We start from the raw sequence: 24,006 nt of genomic DNA, 5'->3' as shown, positions 1-24,006 counted from the left end.
TATAGTCACATATTGATTTTTATTTGAGAGTAATTGCTATAAAGAAGAAGACAATAAGCATCACGCGGTTATAGTGCTGATTAAAATTGCACGAAGTCTACTGGAAAGGAATTAGTTGAAAATGCCTCAAAATCTTATTACGAGTTCTCCGATACATTTTATGGTATTAAGGCGTTGCTAGGGAGACAGCCGCATTTAATCGATATCTATAAAACAGATTTTTAATTCCAAAATTTATATATTAGGTACATATACATTATAAGAAATTGATCAATTACGATCGATTATTCTTCCCACATTCGACTGTGATTGGTCAATCTCATACTTCTCCAATCTCATCCACTACTGCTACTGCCTTTGTAGACCACGCATAAATCATAGGACACATTTGCAACTAGTCTATCCACCCAGAACAGAAAACTAGAAAGTCGAAAAACAGAAGCCAATCTCAGAATTCGCTCTGTACTACCATCCGGTACCAGCACGACTTTTGATTGGCTTCTGCCATTCCGTATCCATCAATCAAAAATTTGTCCGTTTATGAACGCACGAGCGTGTGTTATAAATTGCTAGTATCTACAATCTACATTATACTACCCATAAGAAGCAAGTTGGAGGTTGGAGGCAGTTATAGCAAGTATACAATCGTAGTTCGGTAATTAGGTTTTTGGGTTTCACATTGCTCCTTGCAACATTTTCTGCTTCTCGAATCAAGAGAAAACGTGTGTAATGTATTTGCTCTTAATGTTAACGTTTTCCGATTTCTCACTATATATAAAACGGTAAACGCTAACGGAACGCGAAACGCGAGCAACTTCGCATCGGTGCAATTCGCGCGCGTGTCGCGTGCAGAGTAGTAGTTTTATAACCTCGTGTTGGACGGGCAAGACGGAATTCGTGATATAGATTATAGATCGTATACCGTAGAGAGAACAATTCATCAAGATATCGAAGTCAAGTTTGCGCGGCATTTGTCAGAAGTTTCGCTCAGAGAACAGGTGAAAAATCGCAGAAGAATATGAGCCCATTGAACAGAGGTCCTCTTATGGCGCCCAGATTGCCGCCGGCCGGCGTGCGGCAACTTCCGCCGCCCAGGTTTGCGGGTAGACTAACACCGCGTGGCATGCCACCAAGGATGTTACCGCCGCCGTTGAATCCGATGTACGGTCCGGGTGGACCTCGGCAGAGATTGCCGCCACCGCGGCCCACTGGCGGCATGTCTCGGCCCAACGGCATGCTGCCGAGGTTCCCGGGCGGTCCCAGAGCACGCGGCATGGCGCTCATCGTGCCGTCAATGGGACCCCGCGGTTCTGGATTACCACGCGGGCCTCCCATGCGGCCGTGGCCTCGACGAATGCCACCGCTACCGATGATGCCGCCTATAAGAACCAGGTACAGTGTGGGCAATGGGAATGCCAAGGGCAAGGCGATTGGTAACCAAAAGAAAGGCAAGAACGAAGTACGTATTCTGGCCTTCGTATTGTTGTAAAGTTGCTTTTATCCTTGAATCACATTAATCTTGTTGACAAAGATATTATAAATAAACTCTTGATTTATTCGATTCGACCACATCTATTTATGACAGTACAAATTTATAAACAAGAGCGTTTCTGGAATGTTTATAATATTGTGTATTTTTGTTACATTTGAAAACTAATTTAATAAGATTAAATTTTTCTTTTACATGTACATAATTAGTAATGTATAGATAATTAAATTAAAAAAAAATTTTGTTTTATTAAGTTTTTGACACTTAAATCTTATTGAAAACATATAATTATTTAGGAATTAGAATTAAAAAAACCATGGATGACAGACGATATTCGTAATGAGATTCAAAGAAAAAACAAACTGTACGCAAAGGCGAAAAAGAACAAAGATGCAATAGAATGGGAGGAATTTAAGGATCTTCGAAACAAAGTAACAAGGATGATAAGAGATGCAAAAAATGATTACCTTGCAAAGCATCCCGAACAGGTATCTTTTTTGTCGCTGTTATGACAACATTATTTTAATACTTTGTTTTTTTTATTATAGTTTTTTTTAACTTTTAGGCTAATTCTACAATATGCTTTTTGTTTCCTATTTCTTGCCGTTTGTCTCTTGCCTTCCTGATCAAAAAGGCAAGAGACCAAGAAACAAAAAGCACATTGTAGAATTAGCCTTACAGAGAAAAAAAATTAATATATATTTTTAGCATATTTATTTGATTATTATAATTACAGTAATGTTACTTTATTTTTACAAATTTGCTTATTTATATAATATTTTCTGTTTTTATTCTTTATCTATGTATTATTCAATGTTATTATTAAAAAATGTATGTGGTAATGGATGTGTGTACGTCCATGTTATGTTAATAAGTATATGTATATATGCATAAATTATTATTATATATGGGTGTAAATAATTTGCACAGTAATTTTTTTGCATGCTATCTCATTGTACATGTGAAAAATAAAATTTACTTTAATTATTTTTTAAAAGTAAAAATAAAAGGCAATGCAATAATTTTGTTTTATTTTAGAAAAATGAAAGCACAAATTGATTTTTCTAGTAAATAGGCAACCTTTTTAATTACTAAGTATAATATTTTTTTAAATATTAAAGTTATATTATATATGATAATAAAATATATAAAATGTATAACAGTACAACATGAGCTGTAATACAAAACAAATCAGGTATATTTATTGAAGAGTCGCGAGATTTTACAGTGCATCCTAGATTTATATTGTGCTTTTTTAACAGAATATAAAGATTGTATACTGTACATTTTGTTTCTCCTTGATGACAAATGTACAATATAAATTAATAGAAAAGATATGGAAATGAGTTAATAGCAAATATATTATTATAAGACGTACATTTAAAAAAAAAAATTCTAAACTTATATTTTATAAACATATGTAGTCATTGTACGATGAAAATTTGGCCTATTTTCTTCAACGTTGATGGCTTACTTTGGTTTTACAGGGAAATCAGAAAACAGATGATAACAATACGAATGAATCCAGGGGTGTTCAGAAAACTGTGAATTCAACTGAACAATCAGAACAAACGGAGCAAAAGGAGGAGACGCAGCCTTCCAGCGAACAGACACAGTCTTAAGCTTAAGAGGCTACTCCTCCTATTAAAGAATTATATAATTCAAATGCTATACAACCATCTGTTTTCAAACTTCAGAACGATTTGCTCCTTATGTTTTGATATCTAGCAAATTTTTTTACCCATATCATCGTTATAAGTTCTAGAGGATCTTGATATATGTAGATACACTCCACTTCTTTCTTCATAATATTGCAACATAACAATCACGTAATGTCTTTTGTATTATTTACATCATAAGTGTATGCTATTTAAAAACATCTGATAAAGATAATGTTAAAAAAGTAGTAGCTAGTTAAAATAGTTTTAGAGTATCTAGATCATTTGTGAAAATAATTTCATTTCTTTTTATGTATATATATTATATATTGATATGTATCTACTCATACAGACATAATATCGAATATCGTTCATTGATAAGTACTTGTAATATGACAGGTATAGACAACTAGATGTAATAATTTTTTTAACAGGCATGTAAAACTGGCCGTTTGTGAATAAATTTTTCTCAAAGTCCTTTCCATGTCTAGTATACATGGCCAGTATACAGTACCGCAAGCTATACTGTGTAAGAATTAAATAGTATAACAGAATTACAGTATCTAATCTACGACATTAAAATAGATAACGAATTTATAGATTATTTACCTCAAACGCGTATTTTAATGTAAACAAAAGTCTGACATAGCTTGTGGCTCTGTTAGATTAGTAAGATAACTTTTATAAATGATCATGATTATATATATGTATCATATTTAAGGTATTTGTTCGTTTCATAAATGACTTCCAAAATGCAATGACAAGAGAAAATGAATTTGTAACTGAAATGAGTATTATAAGAATAAATCATATTTCTATAAGTTCTAATTCTCTGGTGTTTCCCATCATTTTATCATTATAAATCATTAAAATGGTACGTATTGAAATAATCGTTCTGAAATATGAAAATAATCTTTTGTTAATTTTTACAATTTAATAATTTACATTTAAAGAGATTAATGAAGCAATAATTAATGCAAACTTATTATACATAAATTTCATGCTAATATATGAAATGTATAAATAGAAATACACACACACCCACACACGCACATTTATTAATGCCTATAATATATAGAAGAATACAATTGCGATTGTAAAATATTACATTTATATATATGTATATATATATATATTTATAATATATGTATATATAATATATATATGTAAGAAATATATGTATATTAAAAATAAACATATTTTTATATATATTACATATAAAATATTTCAACGAGATTTTTATATCGCAAGTAAAATACTACACAAGCTATGCATATTATTATTGTATGAAAAATAATTAATGCTTCGACACAATATGTGCAAATTTATAACTGTTGACATAGTCTAAAAAGGAGTAAATAGTGAATGGAAGATCTGTGCCTCGCTGCTTCGCATATGTAAATATATTTATGTATATAGAATTTCTGAATACCCCGGTTGAATACCTCATAGCTTCAGATATCATGAACAATAATTATTTATTGATATGAAGGTAATCATTAATAATAGATGTACAGTACAAGATTATGGTATTATATTTGCTTATAACTAAAGATAAATAATAAAAATTGTGCAAAAAAAAATTATAAATCATATGATTAAGAAAATAACTATGCAACGTATTGATCATATGTTACGAGCAAATAAATTTATACCTAGATCTTCGCGTGAAAAAGAAAGGTGACGATTTTTAGGCTCATCTGTATCCAGATAATGAAATGTACGATACGAGAGATGAAAATTATGTCAGTTCTGACGACGATAACGCGACCTATTATTGCGAGGTTTGTGATAGAGATTTCCCATCTGAGGATACTCTCTCTGATCACAAATTTACACACATGATTTGTGGGATTGATGGCTGTACATTTTCGGCGCATCCCTTACTGGTTGAAAAACATATTAGTATGCAGCATCGTACTGGTTTGTACCAAAAACTGAAGGATTTATCGACACCAGAAGATATCGAAAAATGGATAACGGAACGAAAAAAGTAAGTTTGATAAATATCAAAATGTAAATGCACAAGTAACAAAAATCTGTTTTTTCTTAATGAAAAAAAAACAGGAGGTATCCCACTGAAGACAACATAAAATTACGTAAGGCAGAAGAGCTAGAAAAATTACAAAGGGGGGAAGTAATCAAACAGAATTATAATATACGATCGAAAACAAATAGAACAATGAATACACGTGAGAAAAAACGTAAGCCTCGCAAACGGCATACACGCGAAATTAACAGCAATTGTATCAGCACAGATGAAACATATAGAGGTGTACGCCCGTTTGCTGGAATAAGTAAGTTGTACTATAGGAATACATTTGTTATGAATATAATTTGCTTTATAATGTTAGTAAAAAAAATTTGAGATCTCTTAAATGTATTAATTTATTGAGAGAGAGAGAGAGAGAGAGAGAGAGAGGGAGAGAGAGACATTTTAATTCTATATTAAATTATGTAATTTATAAAATTTAGCTTATGTAAATTACAATCTAATTAAGTTTATATTAAGAAGATTCTTAAATGATAGAATTATCGATATTGCAGATTGAAAAAAATAAAAATTGTAGTTTTTTATCTTTAAGTTACAATAAAGGGAAGTAAGATCTAATTTATATGAGATATTTGACAAATTGTCATGTCATAGTGTATCTTGCAGAATAAAGATAATAAGGATTTTGTCTTGGTCAGGATAGTAGTTAGATTGGGATTTAGTGAATCGCGAAATCTTTTTTCTTCATACATTCTATACAGTAACATTTTACAATAAGCAACTTTTCAAATAAAATATAAGAACTCGTAAAGATTGTTAATGGTATTTGCACTCCCTCCCTCTCTCCTTTCTCTCTCTCTCTAGATTCTCTGTTAAATTTTCAAAAAACCTGAATTGGGTGTACAGATTGTAAAATTTTTTTATACAATTAAAATACGAAAACGGTGCAGGACGGCGATTTAACATGAGAAAATCGAAAAAAGTTAAAAAATTGCAGGAATATTAAATATAATTTAACTTTTTTTTTCTATTTTCTCGTGAAATTAACTGTTTCTCATTTTTCTTGTGCGTATTTTAATTGTGTAAAAGAATTTTATAATCTGTATAGCCAATTTGTAATACTTTTAATCTGTAATGTCGATATATATTTTTTCCACTCCTTAATAATTTAAAATTTTATTCTATATTATCACACACAAAATATCAAATAAAACTGATTCTTTTTTAGCTGATTTGCAAGAAGAACCTGGTGCAGTTTGCTTAGATAAACAGGTGAAACAAACAGATTTCGATGGAAAAGTTATTGATAATATTTCAGATGAGGATGACATACCGCAAGCATCTACGGCACGAGAATGTATATCGCAAACGGCAGCAGAGTCCACTAATTTACCTGTAATTAGTTCACTTATCTTACCTAAATTAGTAGCAGATTATGAAAGTGAAAACAGTGGTAAGTACTGTACAAATCTTAATGTTTGTTAATATATAATCAAATATGCATATATCAGGTTTTTATAATCTATATTTTTTATTATAAGAGAATATTTTGTGAAATCTACATAATTATTAAAAAAATTTTGATTAGTATAAATATTCTTTCATACAAAATAATTTAAGATACCAATTTTGTCCTTAGATGATGGTCCAGAAGAAGTATCGATAAAAATAAGAAAAACTGAAGATCTGCAAGATAAAATTATGGAAAATACAATTCATGAGGAAAATTCTACACAAGTTTGTGAAGAGAAACACAAGGTTGTGAAAGTTTCTAATATACAGTCTTGTACCGATGCGGATAATGAATCAAATAATAAATTTCAAAATACAGTTGCTAAAAATCAAAATAAGCAAAACCACGAGCCAAATCGAATGGTTAATAATAAAAATGAGAAATATTTTCTACGTAGATATCATAATCAGTTATTAGAAAAATTGCTTTCGCGTTCTATACAACATGAGAGAAATTTAATTTGCCAGTGTGTAAAATATATTGTAGAAAACAATTTCTTTGATTTAAATTGATATGAAATATGAATTATGCAAAAAAAAAATACGAAAACAATTTCACATATACAAACTAGTTTTAGCTATTGATATATTTTGATACAAAATGCTAAAAATATAAAGAAAATGTCTGTGATGTTTATCAAATCTATAAAGTATATATTTTTCTAATTATAATTTATAATAACTATGTAATAAATTTATTATGAATCAAAAGACTTGTGGAGCTATTTTTACAAACTAGTCAATCGTTTATTTATTTCATGTTATACATAATTTATGTACGTTTCTTTTTCTTTTTGGTATGCTTTTTATCAGATTCTTGAATACTATCATCTCCTGTAGCTCGTTTTTCACCAGTCTTTATAGAGATAAGATGTTTACTATGCTTGCCCGATAACGCACTAGTCCATTCTGCTTCCGATCCTTTGATAGCGTACTGCTCCAAATTTTCTTTCTTCAGTTTTTCTAATTCTACTTTTTGTTTAATTTTTAATTCCTATAACAAAGAATGTTATTTTTATCTACGTTACATAAGTTTAGAGAATGAATTATGAACTGCAAAGAATGGTATTTTTATCTACGTTACATAAATTTAGAGAATAAATTATGAATTGCAAACCTTAGCTGCGCTTTCTAATTCTTCGCGTAAATTTTGTCCACCTAAAGGATCCAGTTTTATTTCTCCATTACTCGATTCTTTGGGCAACATAGTGCTTTCGATATATTTTTCCGCGACTCTGTTGAAATACTGAATCGATTTACGTATTATACGATTGAATAGACCAAGCAATTGTGAAGATGGTAGATTCAATTCCTCTGCCAATTTATCGACAGTTTTATGTTGTAAGCCTAAGCCAAGTAAAATCGCCTAAAAATTGTTGAGTGTTGTATTGAAAGAACAAGATATTAGTCTGAATTAAAACATTTTTAGTATGAAATAAATATATCAAATATTCGGGATATCCTACCGATTGCACTGCTGAAAAACGAGTGTCTCCCATCATATTTAAGAAATACAGACGTGCTAACGATGGTACTAAATCCATAATCAAATGATAATCTGCCATATTGTTACTGTACATTTGTAAGCGCTTTAAATCGTACGATGTAAAGTGAACGTTCATTGTTTCTTTATTCAATGCTGAAACAGATATTTAGGATTTAATTTAGATACATAAACATATTAATTAAAAGATCTCCAATAAAATTAATTTCACCGAGAATATGAGTAAAGAAATTAGTCTAATATGTATAACTTACGTTGAAATATGTCTCAATTTTAGAAGAGGTTGTTTAGTTAACGAAGTAAATGGTAATTCATCTCAAATCCATTAATTATTACACTATTACCACTGATACGTAATAAATTATTAATAACTGTTAATAACACACTTACTGACAGATTCTAATGATATTGTTTTGTTAATTAATATGCTTAATGCAAGTGACGCTGTATAGGTGTTGAATGAATATGAGAGCAGACTTAAAAATCGCCGAAGAAAATCGCTCCAGTAAGCTTGTAACCATTTATCATTATCCTGTTCTACGTTGATTTTACAAAGCATTATGCAAGAATGCTCTCCCGTTATATCATTTGCTGTTTGTCTGAAAAATCATATAAATTTGAGATTGGTTTATCTTGTATTTTATTACATTGGTACACACCTTAAATACACGGGAATGAAATTGGATCGCTTCCAAAATTTCAATAAGTGTTCAGTAACTCCGAAAGATACTCCAATGTAATCCAGATGTTCTGGATGTCTTTCGCTCAATTTCAATAGAAGCGGTGGCAGTGAACTGCGCGGTTCTGCAAGCAATTGCAAAGAAAATATTAATATATTATAAATCGTTTTTTAAAACACTAATTTTACTTGAAAAGGAATTCTATTAAAAGCATCTGTTAAAAAATTCTGTTTAAAATAGAAAATGTTTATAGATGGATATTACCGATAGTTTCTTGTAATAAATCGACTGCTTCGTCGGGGACATTTTTTATTTCTGTCATTGACTCTTCTATAACACTTTCATTGATATCAGGCATTTTCATCTCATAATATTGCTTCAACAATTGCAATGCACGACTACCGTAGCCCATCTGCAATTTATTATTCTTTTAGCAAATTCATATAATTTTAAGTCGAAAAGTTTCGACAAGTTATAAAGGAAAAACATGTACTCCTTGGTAATCGGGATGTGTAGCAATTCTAACAATGCGCGCGCCAGACAATACTGGAAAATCTTCATCTTGATATTGCTGAGCGATTGTCCAAGGTATTAAGTCGCCCGCTGCTCTACGACCTCGTGAGAGACCATCATTTATGCTAGTTTTGCTGACTTGGCCTTCTAAGCAAATCTATATTAGAAAATAAATTATAAAAAGTATCTTTATATTGAATAAATTTGTTATAATTGATAAATTAATAAAGTTATTATAATTGAAAGTAATTTAGAAGATGCAGTCTAAAAAAATAGTAATTTTTTTAACATTTAATGTTTATCTTATGAAATTTAAAATGTCTGAACGTCAGAAATTTATTTTAATTGAGATATAATTAGATTTAGATTTCATAGAATTATAGTTACTTGAAGAACCACTAATATTTCAGGTAAAGTTTTTCTATTGGAATCTACAGGTCCCAACAGACAGAATAGATGATGCGCAGGTGCGTCAGACATCATTTGTAAATCATTAGGGGTATTCTAGAAAATATATTATATTAATAATCCATTACATTAATATTGATAAAATATAACTTTTTTCATTACAAAATTTTTTTTTTAAGTAATACATACTTTATAATGCGATGCAACATACAGGGAAACCAATCTCTGCAGAAACAGTTCAGAAGCTTTGTGATAAGAAAATAATGTATCTCTGAATAAAAAATAGAGAAAAATACGTGTTATTTTTCAAATTACAAGCATTTCAAAAATTACTTGTATCAATATTTGAAAAACATACCTGTTTATATAATACAACTGACATATATCAGGAGGAGGACAGCCAGAAAGAATTGGGGCGTGCATTGTAACATTCAGGCAAAGTAAATCGCACAGCCATCGTTCTACAGCATCACCCGACTTATAACGTATTGATTCGTCGAGAGTAAGTTCATGCAATTGTCTTCCGATAAGAGTTTTCTCATTTTGCTCCTTTTCGTTTTTTCCATTGTGGCTATTTGATCCAGCAGTTTGAGTTCTCAATTGTTGTAGCAATTTAAGTGACAAAGACCGACCTGTACCTTCATATCTATAAATATTAACAAATGAAAATTAATAATCTGTCGATACCAGGAAAGTTTTAATGTTTTACCCATTTATAGTTGATGCGAGAAATATGAGGTAAGGTCCAAGCATCGCTTTGACATAGGGTAACGGAATTGCTGCTGCTTCATCAATCACAAGTAATTCTGCTTGATTTAGCTTATGAGTATCTGTCGGATGTACATACTGTACAAAAATAAATAAAATATTAATTTATAATACCGTGAAAAAGTCTGGATATCCTGTTATAAATCAAAATAAATTGTATGGATATATTTAAAAAATGTTTATGTATATAAAAAAATTCACAGCTCTTTTTTTAAAATAGAATTACACACTGAATTGTTACCTGAATTGTTTGGCGATGATCTCGGAATACATTTACGCGAACAGTGGCCTTGTTGAATTCTGGATTTGTGGATTGCACTAAACCATAGTCGAGATGTTCCTGATATCCGAGAGCATCAAACCCTACAAAAATATACAAATTGTATTTTATATAATTAACAATTTTTTATATTAAAAAATTGATGATTAGTCTAGTAAACATACCTTTGAAGACAAATTCAAAGAGAGTGTTCAAGTTTTCCGGACTGGGACTCGAGATGTATATATTAGAGTATCCAAAAGTAACAGCTCCAGCAATAGCAAGTCCCAATGCAGCAGATTTTCCACGTCCTCTAGCTGCAGTCAGCGATACAGTGGACCTCAAAGTTTTTTCAGAGATGCATTCAATAAATTTAAGGACCGCCTTCGCCTAAAAATGTTTAAATCATATATTTAAATATTTAACATAAAGTTTAAAAAACATTTAATAATGGCCTGGTTTACATCGTGAAAGAATTGGTACGCGTATTAAATGTGTTTCATGCGTTTACATCGCCATTTGTATCATTTGATACGCGTATCAGTTTAGTACGATACTCCTGCTTGATACGCTCGTACCAAAATAATCCGACAGCGTTTACATCGTGCGTACTAAATGTCCAATAATCCTGTTATATATAATTGGCATCAAAACAGCTGATAGTACGTATTTTGCTAGGATTGTCAATGATGCCAATTTGATAATTTTCCATTCTTATTTTAGAAAAAATATTTTGATATTATTTATATTAGAATTATTATCTATTAATGTTATTAAAATTATTTGTATTATATTTATATTTTTAATATTATAGATTATTCTGAATACATTCTGAATATGGGTTTATGTATCTAATACAAAAAAATTGAAATAATTAGCAGAGCCAAAGCGACACACCATCAGCTGTTCTAGTGTAAATTCATTTTTATATTAATTTACCTGGTCAATAGTTTTACAGCAATTGATTAATGCAGATACAGGCTGAGTGTCCTGCAGACTCTCCTTTAAAGCATTCAAACTTGATTGTTCTTCTGAAACGTCTGATTTATGTACAGGTTCTATTCTTAGATTGTGAGAAGAAATAGGCAATACATTAAGTTGGTCATCAACAATCAAACATCGAGTACATGAAGCCAATGACAGCAAAAATCTCTCATTAAATCGACATACTATATCCTAAATTAATAAATGAGAAATTATAATATTAATTTATATGTATGGAAATTATACATTAATTTATATAAATTTTACGCAACACAATGTTTCAAATGTATTTAACAAAAATGTTATATTATTACCTTATGAGCTTCAGTACGAAATCTCTGATGAACATCCATGTTCATTGTATACAACTGCTTCAAAGAGTTCATAGACTGCAGTAAAAATACAATAATTCCACCACCCTCTACAGTTTCAATAGTACGTGCCAATAAATTTGGTGTAATTGCTTCAAAATCCTAAATCATTATTATACATAAATACATTTTATTATAATAATTATAATAAAATTGTTCCATAAAAATGGATATGAAAGGAAAGATAAAATTATAAATACCTGTAATATACACATGCCATAAGTATTACCTAATATTTTGTGTGTCTCGTTATAGTAACAGTAACGAATATTAGTCGAAATAACAAACAATTCAAATGGATTATCTTCATTAACGCCTAATTTACCCGACTTGATTTTTTTCTGCAATGATTTCATTCGTTTCTTTCTATGGCTATTAAAGCCTAGGTCTTTTTTGTAGCACCATAGCACAGAAGGCCTAGCTTTGACAACAGTCTTGGATAACATATGGTGTAACAATATTACCTAAATGATTATTTATTTTAATATAGTTTAAAGAATATACAGCTTCCTAAGATTTCAGAATTTAAATATTTACGTTAGTGTGATATTTTCTGAAAATTATAAATTTTGAACAAAACGCATTTTGATAGCCTGCTCCTCATATATTGTTTATATATAATCAAAATTTCTTATTCATTTTAATTGTTATAAAATGAAATTAAGAACAAAACAAATTTATGAAAAGGTTATTTGGCTTACTTGGTCCCTCGCTTTTTCACCGACGATGACGAACAGCGTCCTATGTCCTACAGTAACACCATTTTCTATCAAAACTCGTATCCTATTGTCTATTTTTTTACGAACCATTTTGACAGAAATATTGTGCTTAAATGCACATCAAAATTGTTCAGATCGCGCTGATCAACCTCGTCCTCGTGGTCCTCGTACAAGTATCAAGTATGCAATATGCAATCCATCCAAGCACAATGCCACAATCAGCCAGTGGTCTAGAGGCCTAGAAAACTAGTTAATTCCAGCTTCCAGCCATTGGTTAATGCTCTCATACGTCATGCATTAGTCCGGATTTACAATAGATGTCTTAAGGCTTAAGCCGTAAGAAATTGACCAATTACAGTCAAATACGAGGAGAATAATCGACTGTAATTCGTCCATTTCGACCATTCCTTATGACATAGGTTTAAAAATCCATTGTAGATCCGGACTTATGCGTCATGGAAAACTGTGTGCTGCGGCTTTTATTCTCTTCTTGATTGGCCTCAACTCAAGCGTGTCATGAAAAAGGCCGGGATGGCCATTCTGAAGTTTCTCTCTGGATACGGGAATAATTTAGGTTATGGTGAGAAATGTGACATACGCGGTAGAATAAGTTACTGACGGACAAGGCGTGATGTGACTTACGAAATGAATGGAAGAAAATCGACGTGTACATTTAAGTTGCGCGACTTTTTTCGACATATTGTCACGAAGAAGAGAGAATATTTCAGGCGGAGCGCTTGTCCACTCGGTTGTCTTTTATAGTTCATAACTTTAGCGCTTTGTATCTTGTTCAATTCGGCGATAATTTATTACAGTATTTTTCGCGGTGACGGTGTTTGCTTTCCTAATTTCCGTGTAGCTATAATTATTCAGCTCATTCACAAATTAGGATGATTCGAAATATTCTGTCGACCTTGTAAGTAGTTTACTCCGAATTGACATGTATGTTTTAATTTTTATAAGATTAGTCCATTACTTATTAATGTTTTGTATTTTGATATGTTTATATTTGAAGCTACATTTGAAACTCATTCTTCAATACGAAAGATGGTAGAGAAGATTCCACTGCGGAAGACTATCGCTCGATTGGAGTTTCCAGCGATCATAGCCTTCGGCAATCCTCTGCTGGATATTCTTGTGATACTGAAGAATGATGAACTGATTAAGAAGTACAATCTTAAGATAGATGGTGAAACAGAGTTGTGTGAGAAGAAGCTGCAAGAGCTAATCACGGATTTGCCACCAGAGTTAATAAATACATTTATTAGAACACAGTTTATGTTTGTACTGTATATAAATTTTAATGTTTTGTAATATTTTAATTTTAATTTGTTGTCATGTGTGTCCAGCATATATTTAATCAGGATATATATATATATATATATATAGAGAGAGAGAGAGAGAGAGAGAGAGAGAAAGAAAGAGAGAGAATTTTTCAATAATAAACACATCAACATAGAAATCATTCTTTGTTCAATATTTGATAAGAGACAAAAACAAAATAATTTTTGTGTTAATTTGTTTGTTGCTGGAAAGTTTTTATACAGTGCAAGCATCAATGTTTCTTTAAGCTTTTATTTTTATATACTATAATATACTATAATTATAAAAAAATATATATATATTATGATTATTTTGAAATTTTTTTTATTAAGGAGTAGCTCTATATACAAATTTAAGATGAAAAGTTCATATGACTATATGTCTTATTTTTAAAGATACAGTCCTTCAAAGTTAAAGAAAAAATTTTATTTTTTCAAAAAAATTTGAAAATTGAGTTATTTTAATGAAACTGTAAACATATAAAATTTGATTAAAATAATTCCAATGGTTTTCAAAATTTAAAAATAATTTTTTTAATTTTGACTCTGTATCTTTGCAAGTAAGCTCCAGACATATGATGGTTTTTGTCTTGAATTTGTATAAGGAATCATCCCTTAGGATCATGCCATAAAATCTTTTAGAATATTTAGTAGCTATCCTGTATAATATAGCATACATATCCATTTTTTATTAAATATAAAAAATTTATACTCTAATAGGATAGAGCAATATACTAATCCCGGAGGATCTGCGCAGAATACATTGAGAATTTTGCAATGGCTTTGTGACGAGACCCACGAGTCCCAAATCAGTATCTACTGCGGAGGTCTCGGAAATGATCAAAGAGGTTCGATCTTAGAAAAATTAGTTCGACTTGCAGGAGTGGACGCAAGGTTGGTAATATGCATAAGAAATATTATTAAGTATTTTATAGAAAATACGATAAATCTACAATTATATATTATTATTGTTTTATTAGATACACTGTACATCCAACATTGCCTACTGGATTATGCGTTTCTCTTGTGTACGATACGTCCCGCAGTCTCGTCGCTAATCTTGGCGCAGCTAGTGTATATACATTGGATGATTTAAAAAAGGCCAATCTACAATTAGATAGTATAAAAATAATTTACATCGAAGGCTATTTTGTAACGCACAGTTTAGATGTGGCCAAGGAAGTGGTCAAACAGGCACAGGAGAAGAATATTATTGTAGCGTTTAATCTCAATTCTTTTTATATATTTCAGGTATGTGAAAGATACAAAATATTAATAACGTTAAATAACAATATAATCAGTATATCATATCAGACATGTATCAAATGAATTAATAATATCAATTAATTTAATTTTTTATTTTTTATGTGAATTAAAATAACGAATACATTATTTGTTTACTTGAGTTTTTTTAATACTTTTGAAGGATCATCAAGCGGCCATTTGCGAAATGGTCGGTCACGCTAAGATAGTGTTTGGCAACGCGAGGGAAATGATCGCACTAGCTCAGGCATTGAACGTGAAATACGACGACGTTGCTGATATACCTTTTCTATTGAATAGCTTAAAAAGAATTACGATGGACGTTTCTAGCGCTAATAGTAAGGACTGGTTGGCCGACGATGGTATATTCATCATGACGCGTGGTGGACGCGCGCCAGCAATTATCGTATGGAGCAGAGGTCAATCCGTTCAGGTTTGTTTCGATCAAGAGAACAAATAAAGACAATCGAAAGAGATAGGCGGCAATAGAAAGTTCAGTTCTTTCGTATATTTGTTCAGGTACAGCCCATCGTGCCTAAGACACCTATTGTGGACACAACAGGCGCCGGCGATGCTCTGGTGGCTGGCTTCCTAGCCGGCGTCTTGGCCCACTGGGATCCGAAAAGTTGCCTAGAATTAGGATGTAAAGTCGCGTCTTGCATGACAACTAGACTCGGCGTCACGCTGCCGAGCGACATGCCGCCCGACTTTCTGCCATAACGATTTGATCTCTTTAGGATGTTAATGACTCATTACCTGATAACGTAATTGCACACGGTTATTTATTGCCTGAAAGTTCTATTAGCGAATTATCGACTGTTAGAACGATAACTAGCATTCCTCGTCGATGTTACGTCCATATTTCATTAAGGGGATCCTAAAATCGTCTGTTTACCGCAATAATTTTTTGACTGAACGCAATAATTTTCATAGAACAATATCACATATTACTTCTACAGATATAGAAATTCTGCTCCAGAATTAAAGTATATGCATTGATACGCATGGAATTTATATAGAAAATGATAACAACTTTGAAATTTATATCTTTTTTTATATCTATTTTTAATGCCAAATGGCATCTACAGCTATTGAAACGACATTTACTTGATATAAAAATTCTGCAATCTATTTATGAGGCTACAGATCTGCTATCTATTTTAAAGGTTACAGACTATTATTGTAGATTGTATACATAAGAAATAATGTCGAATTTCTAGAATTAGACTTCTAGTTCTAAGACTTAGAAAAAGATAAAGAATAAATCAAACCGAGAATAAAATTAATCTACATTGATAGAAATGGGCATTAGATATCTAATTCTATACGATATTGTTCTATGAAAATTAGTGTATGTGTGTTGTGTATATGTTTGTTGTGTTGTGTGTATGTGTATATATTGATGTAGTAGTATATAAAGATATGCATTTTATCGGTAAACGATGTTGTCAGAATTCGACTTCCAGTTTAAGATCCCCTTAAGCCAGTGGTATGTAATATATGTTTTCTTGTTTAATTGTCTGCATTTTAGTAAATTACTAGAAATTATGTGTTCTGTGTGGTGTAATTCTAGTAATCTACTAGAACGTTAACAATTTAGCAAGAAAATGCATTGTGTGTCCCTGGCTTCAGATATTTATTTGATATTGATTTTATTTATAACAGAGATGCGCGCATGTTGTGTTGCGAAGTGATACAATATTTGAGAAAATTTTATTTATTAAAGATCTGTCACGTTGAACTTGAATCGTCAGACTATATATTTCTAAATGCAGCAATTGTATTATTATTATTATTATTGATATAAAGTAATAGGGAGTAAAATATTAGAGATTTTCCTTGATAATCGTTGCCACTATAGATCTGTAGTTTATCTATCTGGATGTTACAATGTCCATAAATCTGTAACAGAGTTTGTAATTAACATTTATATAATAAGTTTCTCTTTCTATTTTTTTATTACAAAGTATAGAGTGATGTGTCAATGTTGATTGTCATACATATATATATATATGTATATATATAGATATATATGTACAAATATATGCAAGGAAATGTTATAGAAAGTATTCAAATTCATTTTATTTTGACCTTTTATCTTTATGATATTCCCTATTGCCTTCCTGTAAAAAAAAGATATTGGTATGATTCCTTTTACAATTGTGTCAATTTTCAATCTTAGGTTTACCTTGATCAAACACCGTTTACTTTAATCTGCAATTAACTTGACCAGTAGAATATTAAGATAAACATTTCTATATAATTTTTAATCTTTTTTTAATACATTAATAGGATTAAACATAATTCTGTTAATTTCATAGTTTTATTTTCTAAAATAGTGCTGATTAAGTTAACTGGAGTTGGTTGAAGTTCTAATGTCCATTTTTATCAAAATGTAAAATAATTTTAATCTGAGTTCAATTTGCTATCTTTTTTAATTCTTATAATTTGAAAAAGACAAGTTAAACCAAGAATATGATATTAATTTGATTAAATTAAATTTAAAAAAATTTCTTGGTATAAGAATGGACATATGTCAGGAATTATCCAAATATATAAAAAAAATGCTAATACAGAGGATATTTTTTGAGTAAAATTAGATATTCACATGAACAACCTGTGTTGGCTCGTATTGGCATTTTTTTATATATTTGGATTTATTCTTTTGAAGAGCCTCTATTTTACATTAATTCTATGTTAGGAATTATGTAATTAAATTTTGCTCCAATTTTGTCAGTTAATTTAGAGATGATTAGAAAGAAATCTGAATCAAACCATTGCATTGTATCAATAATATAACATTATATTAATTTTTAATCATTTTTAGAGCCTCTTCTTTTTCCAAAAAAAAATTTGAATTGATGTACACTAATGCAATAAGTGAGACAAATTATTTATCTTATTCCAACTTTACTCAGTGTATATTACTTCAGAATTTTCTTAAGAAAAAAAAATAGACCGAGGCAATTTACATTTTTTATGAACATAGCACAGAACAGAACCAAAGATTGTGAATGTTACCCACCGGAAATATTCCGGTAGTTCCATGTTATACATTTTATACAGAGGCGCCAGCCGCCAGTAAGATTCCATTTAAAACGTGGACACGCACAACCACGCACAACGGCAGGTTATCCGCGCGTTTCTTGAGGCGTGTCGTCGCGTGCCGATTTAGAGTAAAGCCTATCGCACATGAAATGCATAATAGAGCATGAGCATAACATACAACTGTTGGACCAATGTTTTGGGCTTAATATTTTAAATTTTAAGGGCCCTGTGGGCCTATGCGAAATGTTGTTCATCATCTACCGCGGCGTTTCGTCCCGGCCCCCACTAGACCTGTCAGCAAGGCATCGTAGATCGTAGTGGAAGCCTGCCTCAGACGCATGGAGGAATCTTAGATCGAGGTTCTGTATGAAAAGATTTCGCGTGTCTCGAATACATGCGAGAATTGGCGCAAGACTCTTCCTTGGACCTCTGGTGGCGGGTCGCCACAAACTCCATCGAGATCTCATCATGACGCCGCAACTGGTGCGGGAGAAGCACGTTAAATATTTCCAAAGGTTACTACACATCATGCCCAGCAGCATGAAAGATTTCGACTGTACCAGACCAATGATCGCGTACTTCGCATTCTCTGGTCTGGATCTGTTAAACTCGCTGGATGAGATCGATGAACAGTCCAAGTCTCAGGCGATCGACTGGATTTACAGACTCCAGGTTGAAGGAGCTGGCCCGCGTTCTGGCTTTCAAACATCTACAACGGTACCGAAGGATGTACCCGAGCATCAATATGGCCATTTAGCGATGACCTACACTAGCTTGGTAACTCTTTTGATTCTTGATGACGATCTCAGTAGAGTTGATAAACAATCTATCATCGAGGGGGTCCGAGCCTGTCAGAATCCTGACGGATCTTTCACGGCCATGGTCACGGGATGTGAGAGCGACATGAGATTCCTGTATTGTGCCTCGTGTGTTTCTGCAATTTTAGATAATTGGTCAGGTGTAGATATCCCAAGGGCTATTGATTACATTTTACGAAGCATTGTAAGCATTTACTCGAATTATTATTTATTTTTATCTATTATTATATTACTATTCATTAATATTGATTTATTAATATATATATATATATACATATATCTTTACTTTCCTTTTGCTAGTTGCTATGTATAATAGATGGCTTTATAATTATTATAATAATTACAGTCGTACGATGGTGGAATTGGACAAGGACCAGGTCTCGAATCTCATGGAGGCTCCACGTTTTGTGCTGTGGCGAGTTTGTTTCTGATGAGAGAACATATTAACATATTGGAAATATTGACACGGGATCGTCTAGCTCGGTTAAAGCGTTGGTGCCTTATGCGACAGGATGGTGGATTTAATGGAAGGCCTGGAAAACCGTCCGATACATGTTACAGTTTCTGGGTTGGTGCTACGCTCGAGCTGCTGGAGTTCCTCAATTATTCAGACGCTGAACAAAACAAAACATTTATCCTTAAAACACAAGACACACTCGTCGGAGGATTGGCCAAATTTGACAATACTCGGACGGATCCTTTACATACATATTTAGGTAAATGTGAAATAATTTATGCCTTATTTCATAATATAATTTATATGTCTTTAACCCTCTGAAACTGACAATAAATTTATTAGGCCTACTCAGTTATAAATTTCTTTGTTCAAAATATCAAATGATTCAATTTTTTTGTTATTTATACAAATTGAATTATTATTATAATTATTAAAATACACACATATATATATATATATATATAGGCTGCGTTCTGATTCTTGCTGTCAGTACTGAAAATCTATGTAATGCATGTTATATACACTATAAATTTTCAGTACTGACGGTGTATGTTGAAATTCGGTCTTAGTATTATTTTTTTTTATACAAATTAGGTCAAAACGTTAAACAAATTAATTTTTATGTTACATCTGCAACTTTAAATTATTATTAAAATTTTTTTAGAATATGTGTAGCATTCATTCTTTTTTATACAATTTTGATTTCTTAATTAATGTTGTTAGTTCTTAATTAACGTTTTTATTTAATATAAATTAATTAATATAAATTAAATAGAGAGAGAGAAAGAGAAAGAGCTTTTACAGATTCAGTGTCAATTCAGAGAGTTAATATTAAAATATTTGTTTTGCAAATATTTATCTTGTAAAAAGTATTTTTACTAAATTGTCCATTTTAAATAATAACGCAAGTACAAATATACGACTTCTTCAACAGGTTTGTGTGGCTTAAGTCTTTTAAGACAGCCTGGTTTGTGTTCGATAAACCCCGAACTTAATATTTCTCAACGAGCTTACGAGCATCTACAACGGATTCATAAAAAGTGGCGGAGTGAATGACTTTGGTGTATAAACATTCGAGGGACTAGTAATCATATCAGAAATGCACAGTACTTATTATGTCAGGTCTCGTTCGCATTTCATCGCATTCTCTGTGCTAAAATTCGCATTCTAAAAATGTCAATTAATACTGCAACAATAATCATCACGTGAACAGTAATGTTTTGTTTTATATTATTTGGGATTGCTTGTTGAATGCTTGTTATAGGTACATATGTATATGTAAAGTACATATATTAAAACATATATGTAGATATAATATATATAGTTACATTGATAGAAAAGAAATATTAATAAAAACAATTTAGCTCACACTTTGTAATTTGTTTTTTCTTATTCTAGATATTTAAGTGTTATTAATAATCCTATTAATATTTATTCAGCTCAGGGGAATTAGTACTGAAAATCTATGTAATGCATGTTATATACACTATAAATTTTCAGTACTGACGGTGTATGTTGAAATTCGGTCTTAGTATTATTTTTTTTTATACAAATTAGGTCAAAACGTTAAACAAATTAATTTTTATGTTACATCTGCAACTTTAAATTATTATTAAAATTTTTTTAGAATATGTGTAGCATTCATTCTTTTTTATACAATTTTGATTTCTTAATTAATGTTGTTAGTTCTTAATTAACGTTTTTATTTAATATAAATTAATTAATATAAATTAAATAGAGAGAGAGAAAGAGAAAGAGCTTTTACAGATTCAGTGTCAATTCAGAGAGTTAATATTAAAATATTTGTTTTGCAAATATTTATCTTGTAAAAAGTAATTTTACTAAATTGTCCATTTTAAATAATAACGCAAGTACAAATATACGACTTCTTCAACAGGTTTGTGTGGCTTAAGTCTTTTAAGACAGCCTGGTTTGTGTTCGATAAACCCCGAACTTAATATTTCTCAACGAGCTTACGAGCATCTACAACGGATTCATAAAAAGTGGCGGAGTGAATGACTTTGGTGTATAAACATTCGAGGGACTAGTAATCATATCAGAAATGCACAGTACTTATTATGTCAGGTCTCGTTCGCATTTCATCGCATTCTCTGTGCTAAAATTCGCATTCTAAAAATGTCAATTAATACTGCAACAATAATCATCACGTGAACAGTAATGTTTTGTTTTATATTATTTGGGATTGCTTGTTGAATGCTTGTTATAGGTACATATGTATATGTAAAGTACATATATTAAAACATATATGTAGATATAATATATATAGTTACATTGATAGAAAAGAAATATTAATAAAAACAATTTAGCTCACACTTTGTAATTTGTTTTTTCTTATTCTAGATATTTAAGTGTTATTAATAATCCTATTAATATTTATTCAGCTCAGGGGAATGACATATATTGCCTTTATTTTTTAATTGTTTATCATAAGTTGATATAATTGATATATTATCTTTGTATAAAATTAGTTGCATTTAAAAATTAAATATAATAAATAATTAAAATGAATATGTATAATATATATTTGAAAATAACGTTTATTTAATAAGAAAAAGTCAAATTGAATATGAACAGAAACATACTTGCTATATGAGAAATATAATATAAATACATAATGTGTTTTAATATTCTTTTTGCATTTGTAATATTTTTATTAATTTTTCTTTTCATTGGTATTTATAAGCGATACATTATTATTAATGTATAAAAAATTAATATGTTAAATTTGTTAAGAAAACCACACAAGATTGATATTAATAATTAATTGAATTATTATATGTTAGTCATGACGTATGACTATTTAGATACGAAATACGCGCTTCGTATGTCCCGATTTACATACAACTTCATGCGTAGTAAAGTGTGCAAAGGGTGCAGGAAAACGAAGTGTTATGAATAACAAGTAACACGTGTATGTACATAGACAAATGATATATCTCATAAAGTCGTCAATTTAATAACCGTAAATTTTTTATTTTCGACAAACGCCATTTTCGTCGCTCATACTCGTGACGTCGTAATTTCGTTTTGCCGAAGTGCAGTAGGTGCAATTCGCGCTAGTACCGTCTTTGACGCTCATCGACCAATCGCGCGGCTCGGTGCTATGGCAACCGGGTTCGCGACTAGATTCGCGCGTGTCACTTCGCAGACGTTGCTCGGCTGTGCAGCGCGACGGATGTTCTCTATTGTCGAGCGCTGTCGCGACTGACGCAATATACTCCCGCGCCTCGCGAATCGTGTTGGTTGTGCGTGGTCTTTCCTCTCGTTCTGTACCGCGCGCGTTGCCGCGCAAATCCTGTGAAACACGGAAGCATCTCCGATCCCGAGAACGACGCCGAAGCCCGACGGTGACCGCGGCAGCTCGCGCCCGTGGAGAAATTTCATTCCGTTTGCAAGTCGGGTCGCGCTCCCGCGGCCCACAGCATCGGCAGAGGTTAGTACGTGCGCGACAAATTCAAATTGACCGGATCGTCGCGCGCCATTGCGTGCGAAATCGCGCGACCGGAGGCTCGTCTTTTCTCAGCCCAGTGGGCCACTCTCCACTTACGTGACCGCGCGCGGAATAATAGCTCGTTTTTACCTTTCATTATTTCGCATAAATGCGAAGCGTTGACGCAGTATTGAAATTAAAATGAAATTAAAATTCGACGAGCGAATATATGCGACAGTCTTGTTTTTATAAGCAAAAGTGCCGCAGCGTATGTATGAATTTACATGAGAACATTTACATTTCTATTTCTACCAATGTAGATTAACTTTAATCTTGGTTTAACTTTTAATTTCTTTTTCTCCTAGTTTTAAAGATTTAGAAAAGGATCAGGAGTAAATTAAACCGAGATTAAAGTTAATAAGCTACAATGGTAGAAACAAGCATATAAATTATAGTTGGACTTCTCGTACCTGCCATATTTTCTCTTTTTTTATTTCAACATGAAAAAAAGAAAAAGGCTAAAAAGTGCAAGAAGCTCAGCTGAAAAGAACAGACCTATAATTTGTATGAACTCCGAATTCGCGACTTCGCGAAATAACTTCGACATTAATTACTTTTGCTACGGAGAGGAAAGTATTTAGTATTTGTAACTATAATTGTACTGTATAAAATAATTATGGTTATTACTGCTATATAATGGTAATAATCTTATACATATGTATAGTGTTCTCTCAAACGTGAAAAAATTGTACTGTAATTTATAATAATTTATTAATTTCAAATATTAAT

General features: G+C 31.4%; 4 protein-coding genes across 4 annotated transcripts; 3 read left to right on the top strand and 1 right to left on the bottom strand.

The window, feature by feature from the left end:
* Positions 1-677: 677 nt before the first annotated feature.
* LOC108782103 (nuclear FMR1 interacting protein 1-like) lies at positions 678-7,153 on the top strand (the record flags this gene model as incomplete). The annotated part of the gene is made up of 6 exons (XM_018550271.1): positions 678-1,459; positions 1,786-1,977; positions 4,842-5,140; positions 5,215-5,444; positions 6,369-6,593; positions 6,780-7,153. Coding segments are annotated over exons 1-6 (1,761 nt in total), but the record flags the coding sequence as incomplete, so codon positions are not given.
* A 271-nt stretch (positions 7,154-7,424) lies between these two features.
* l(1)G0020 (RNA cytidine acetyltransferase l(1)G0020) lies at positions 7,425-13,037 on the bottom strand. The gene is made up of 17 exons (XM_018550183.1): positions 12,841-13,037; positions 12,340-12,603; positions 12,083-12,241; positions 11,724-11,960; positions 10,970-11,174; positions 10,767-10,888; positions 10,467-10,603; positions 10,116-10,403; positions 9,947-10,028; positions 9,737-9,853; positions 9,330-9,506; positions 9,101-9,248; positions 8,816-8,960; positions 8,547-8,755; positions 8,119-8,291; positions 7,770-8,018; positions 7,425-7,646 (listed from the first exon to the last, which is right to left on the bottom strand). The coding sequence occupies exons 1-17, from the start codon at positions 12,946-12,948 to the stop codon at positions 7,425-7,427; spliced, it is 3,042 nt and encodes a 1,013-aa protein (XP_018405685.1). The 5' UTR covers positions 12,949-13,037.
* An 854-nt stretch (positions 13,038-13,891) lies between these two features.
* Positions 13,892-16,373, top strand: LOC108782138 (adenosine kinase). Its single transcript, XM_018550318.1, has 5 exons — positions 13,892-14,105; positions 14,901-15,074; positions 15,161-15,431; positions 15,607-15,876; positions 15,963-16,373. Exons 1-5 carry the CDS (start codon positions 13,906-13,908, stop codon positions 16,161-16,163), a joined length of 1,116 nt encoding a protein of 371 aa, XP_018405820.1. The 5' UTR covers positions 13,892-13,905; the 3' UTR covers positions 16,164-16,373.
* A 2,195-nt stretch (positions 16,374-18,568) lies between these two features.
* Positions 18,569-20,953, top strand: betaggt-I (geranylgeranyl transferase type-1 subunit beta). Its single transcript, XM_018550299.1, has 3 exons — positions 18,569-19,493; positions 19,656-20,025; positions 20,701-20,953. Exons 1-3 carry the CDS (start codon positions 18,858-18,860, stop codon positions 20,820-20,822), a joined length of 1,128 nt encoding a protein of 375 aa, XP_018405801.1. The 5' UTR covers positions 18,569-18,857; the 3' UTR covers positions 20,823-20,953.
* The last annotated feature ends 3,053 nt before the right edge of the window (positions 20,954-24,006 follow it).

This window comes from Cyphomyrmex costatus, unplaced genomic scaffold, assembly GCF_001594065.2.
Source record: "Cyphomyrmex costatus isolate MS0001 unplaced genomic scaffold, Ccosl1.0 scaffold97, whole genome shotgun sequence".
NCBI lineage: Eukaryota > Metazoa > Arthropoda > Insecta > Hymenoptera > Formicidae > Cyphomyrmex > Cyphomyrmex costatus.
This window is presented reverse-complemented; position numbering and strand designations above follow the sequence as displayed.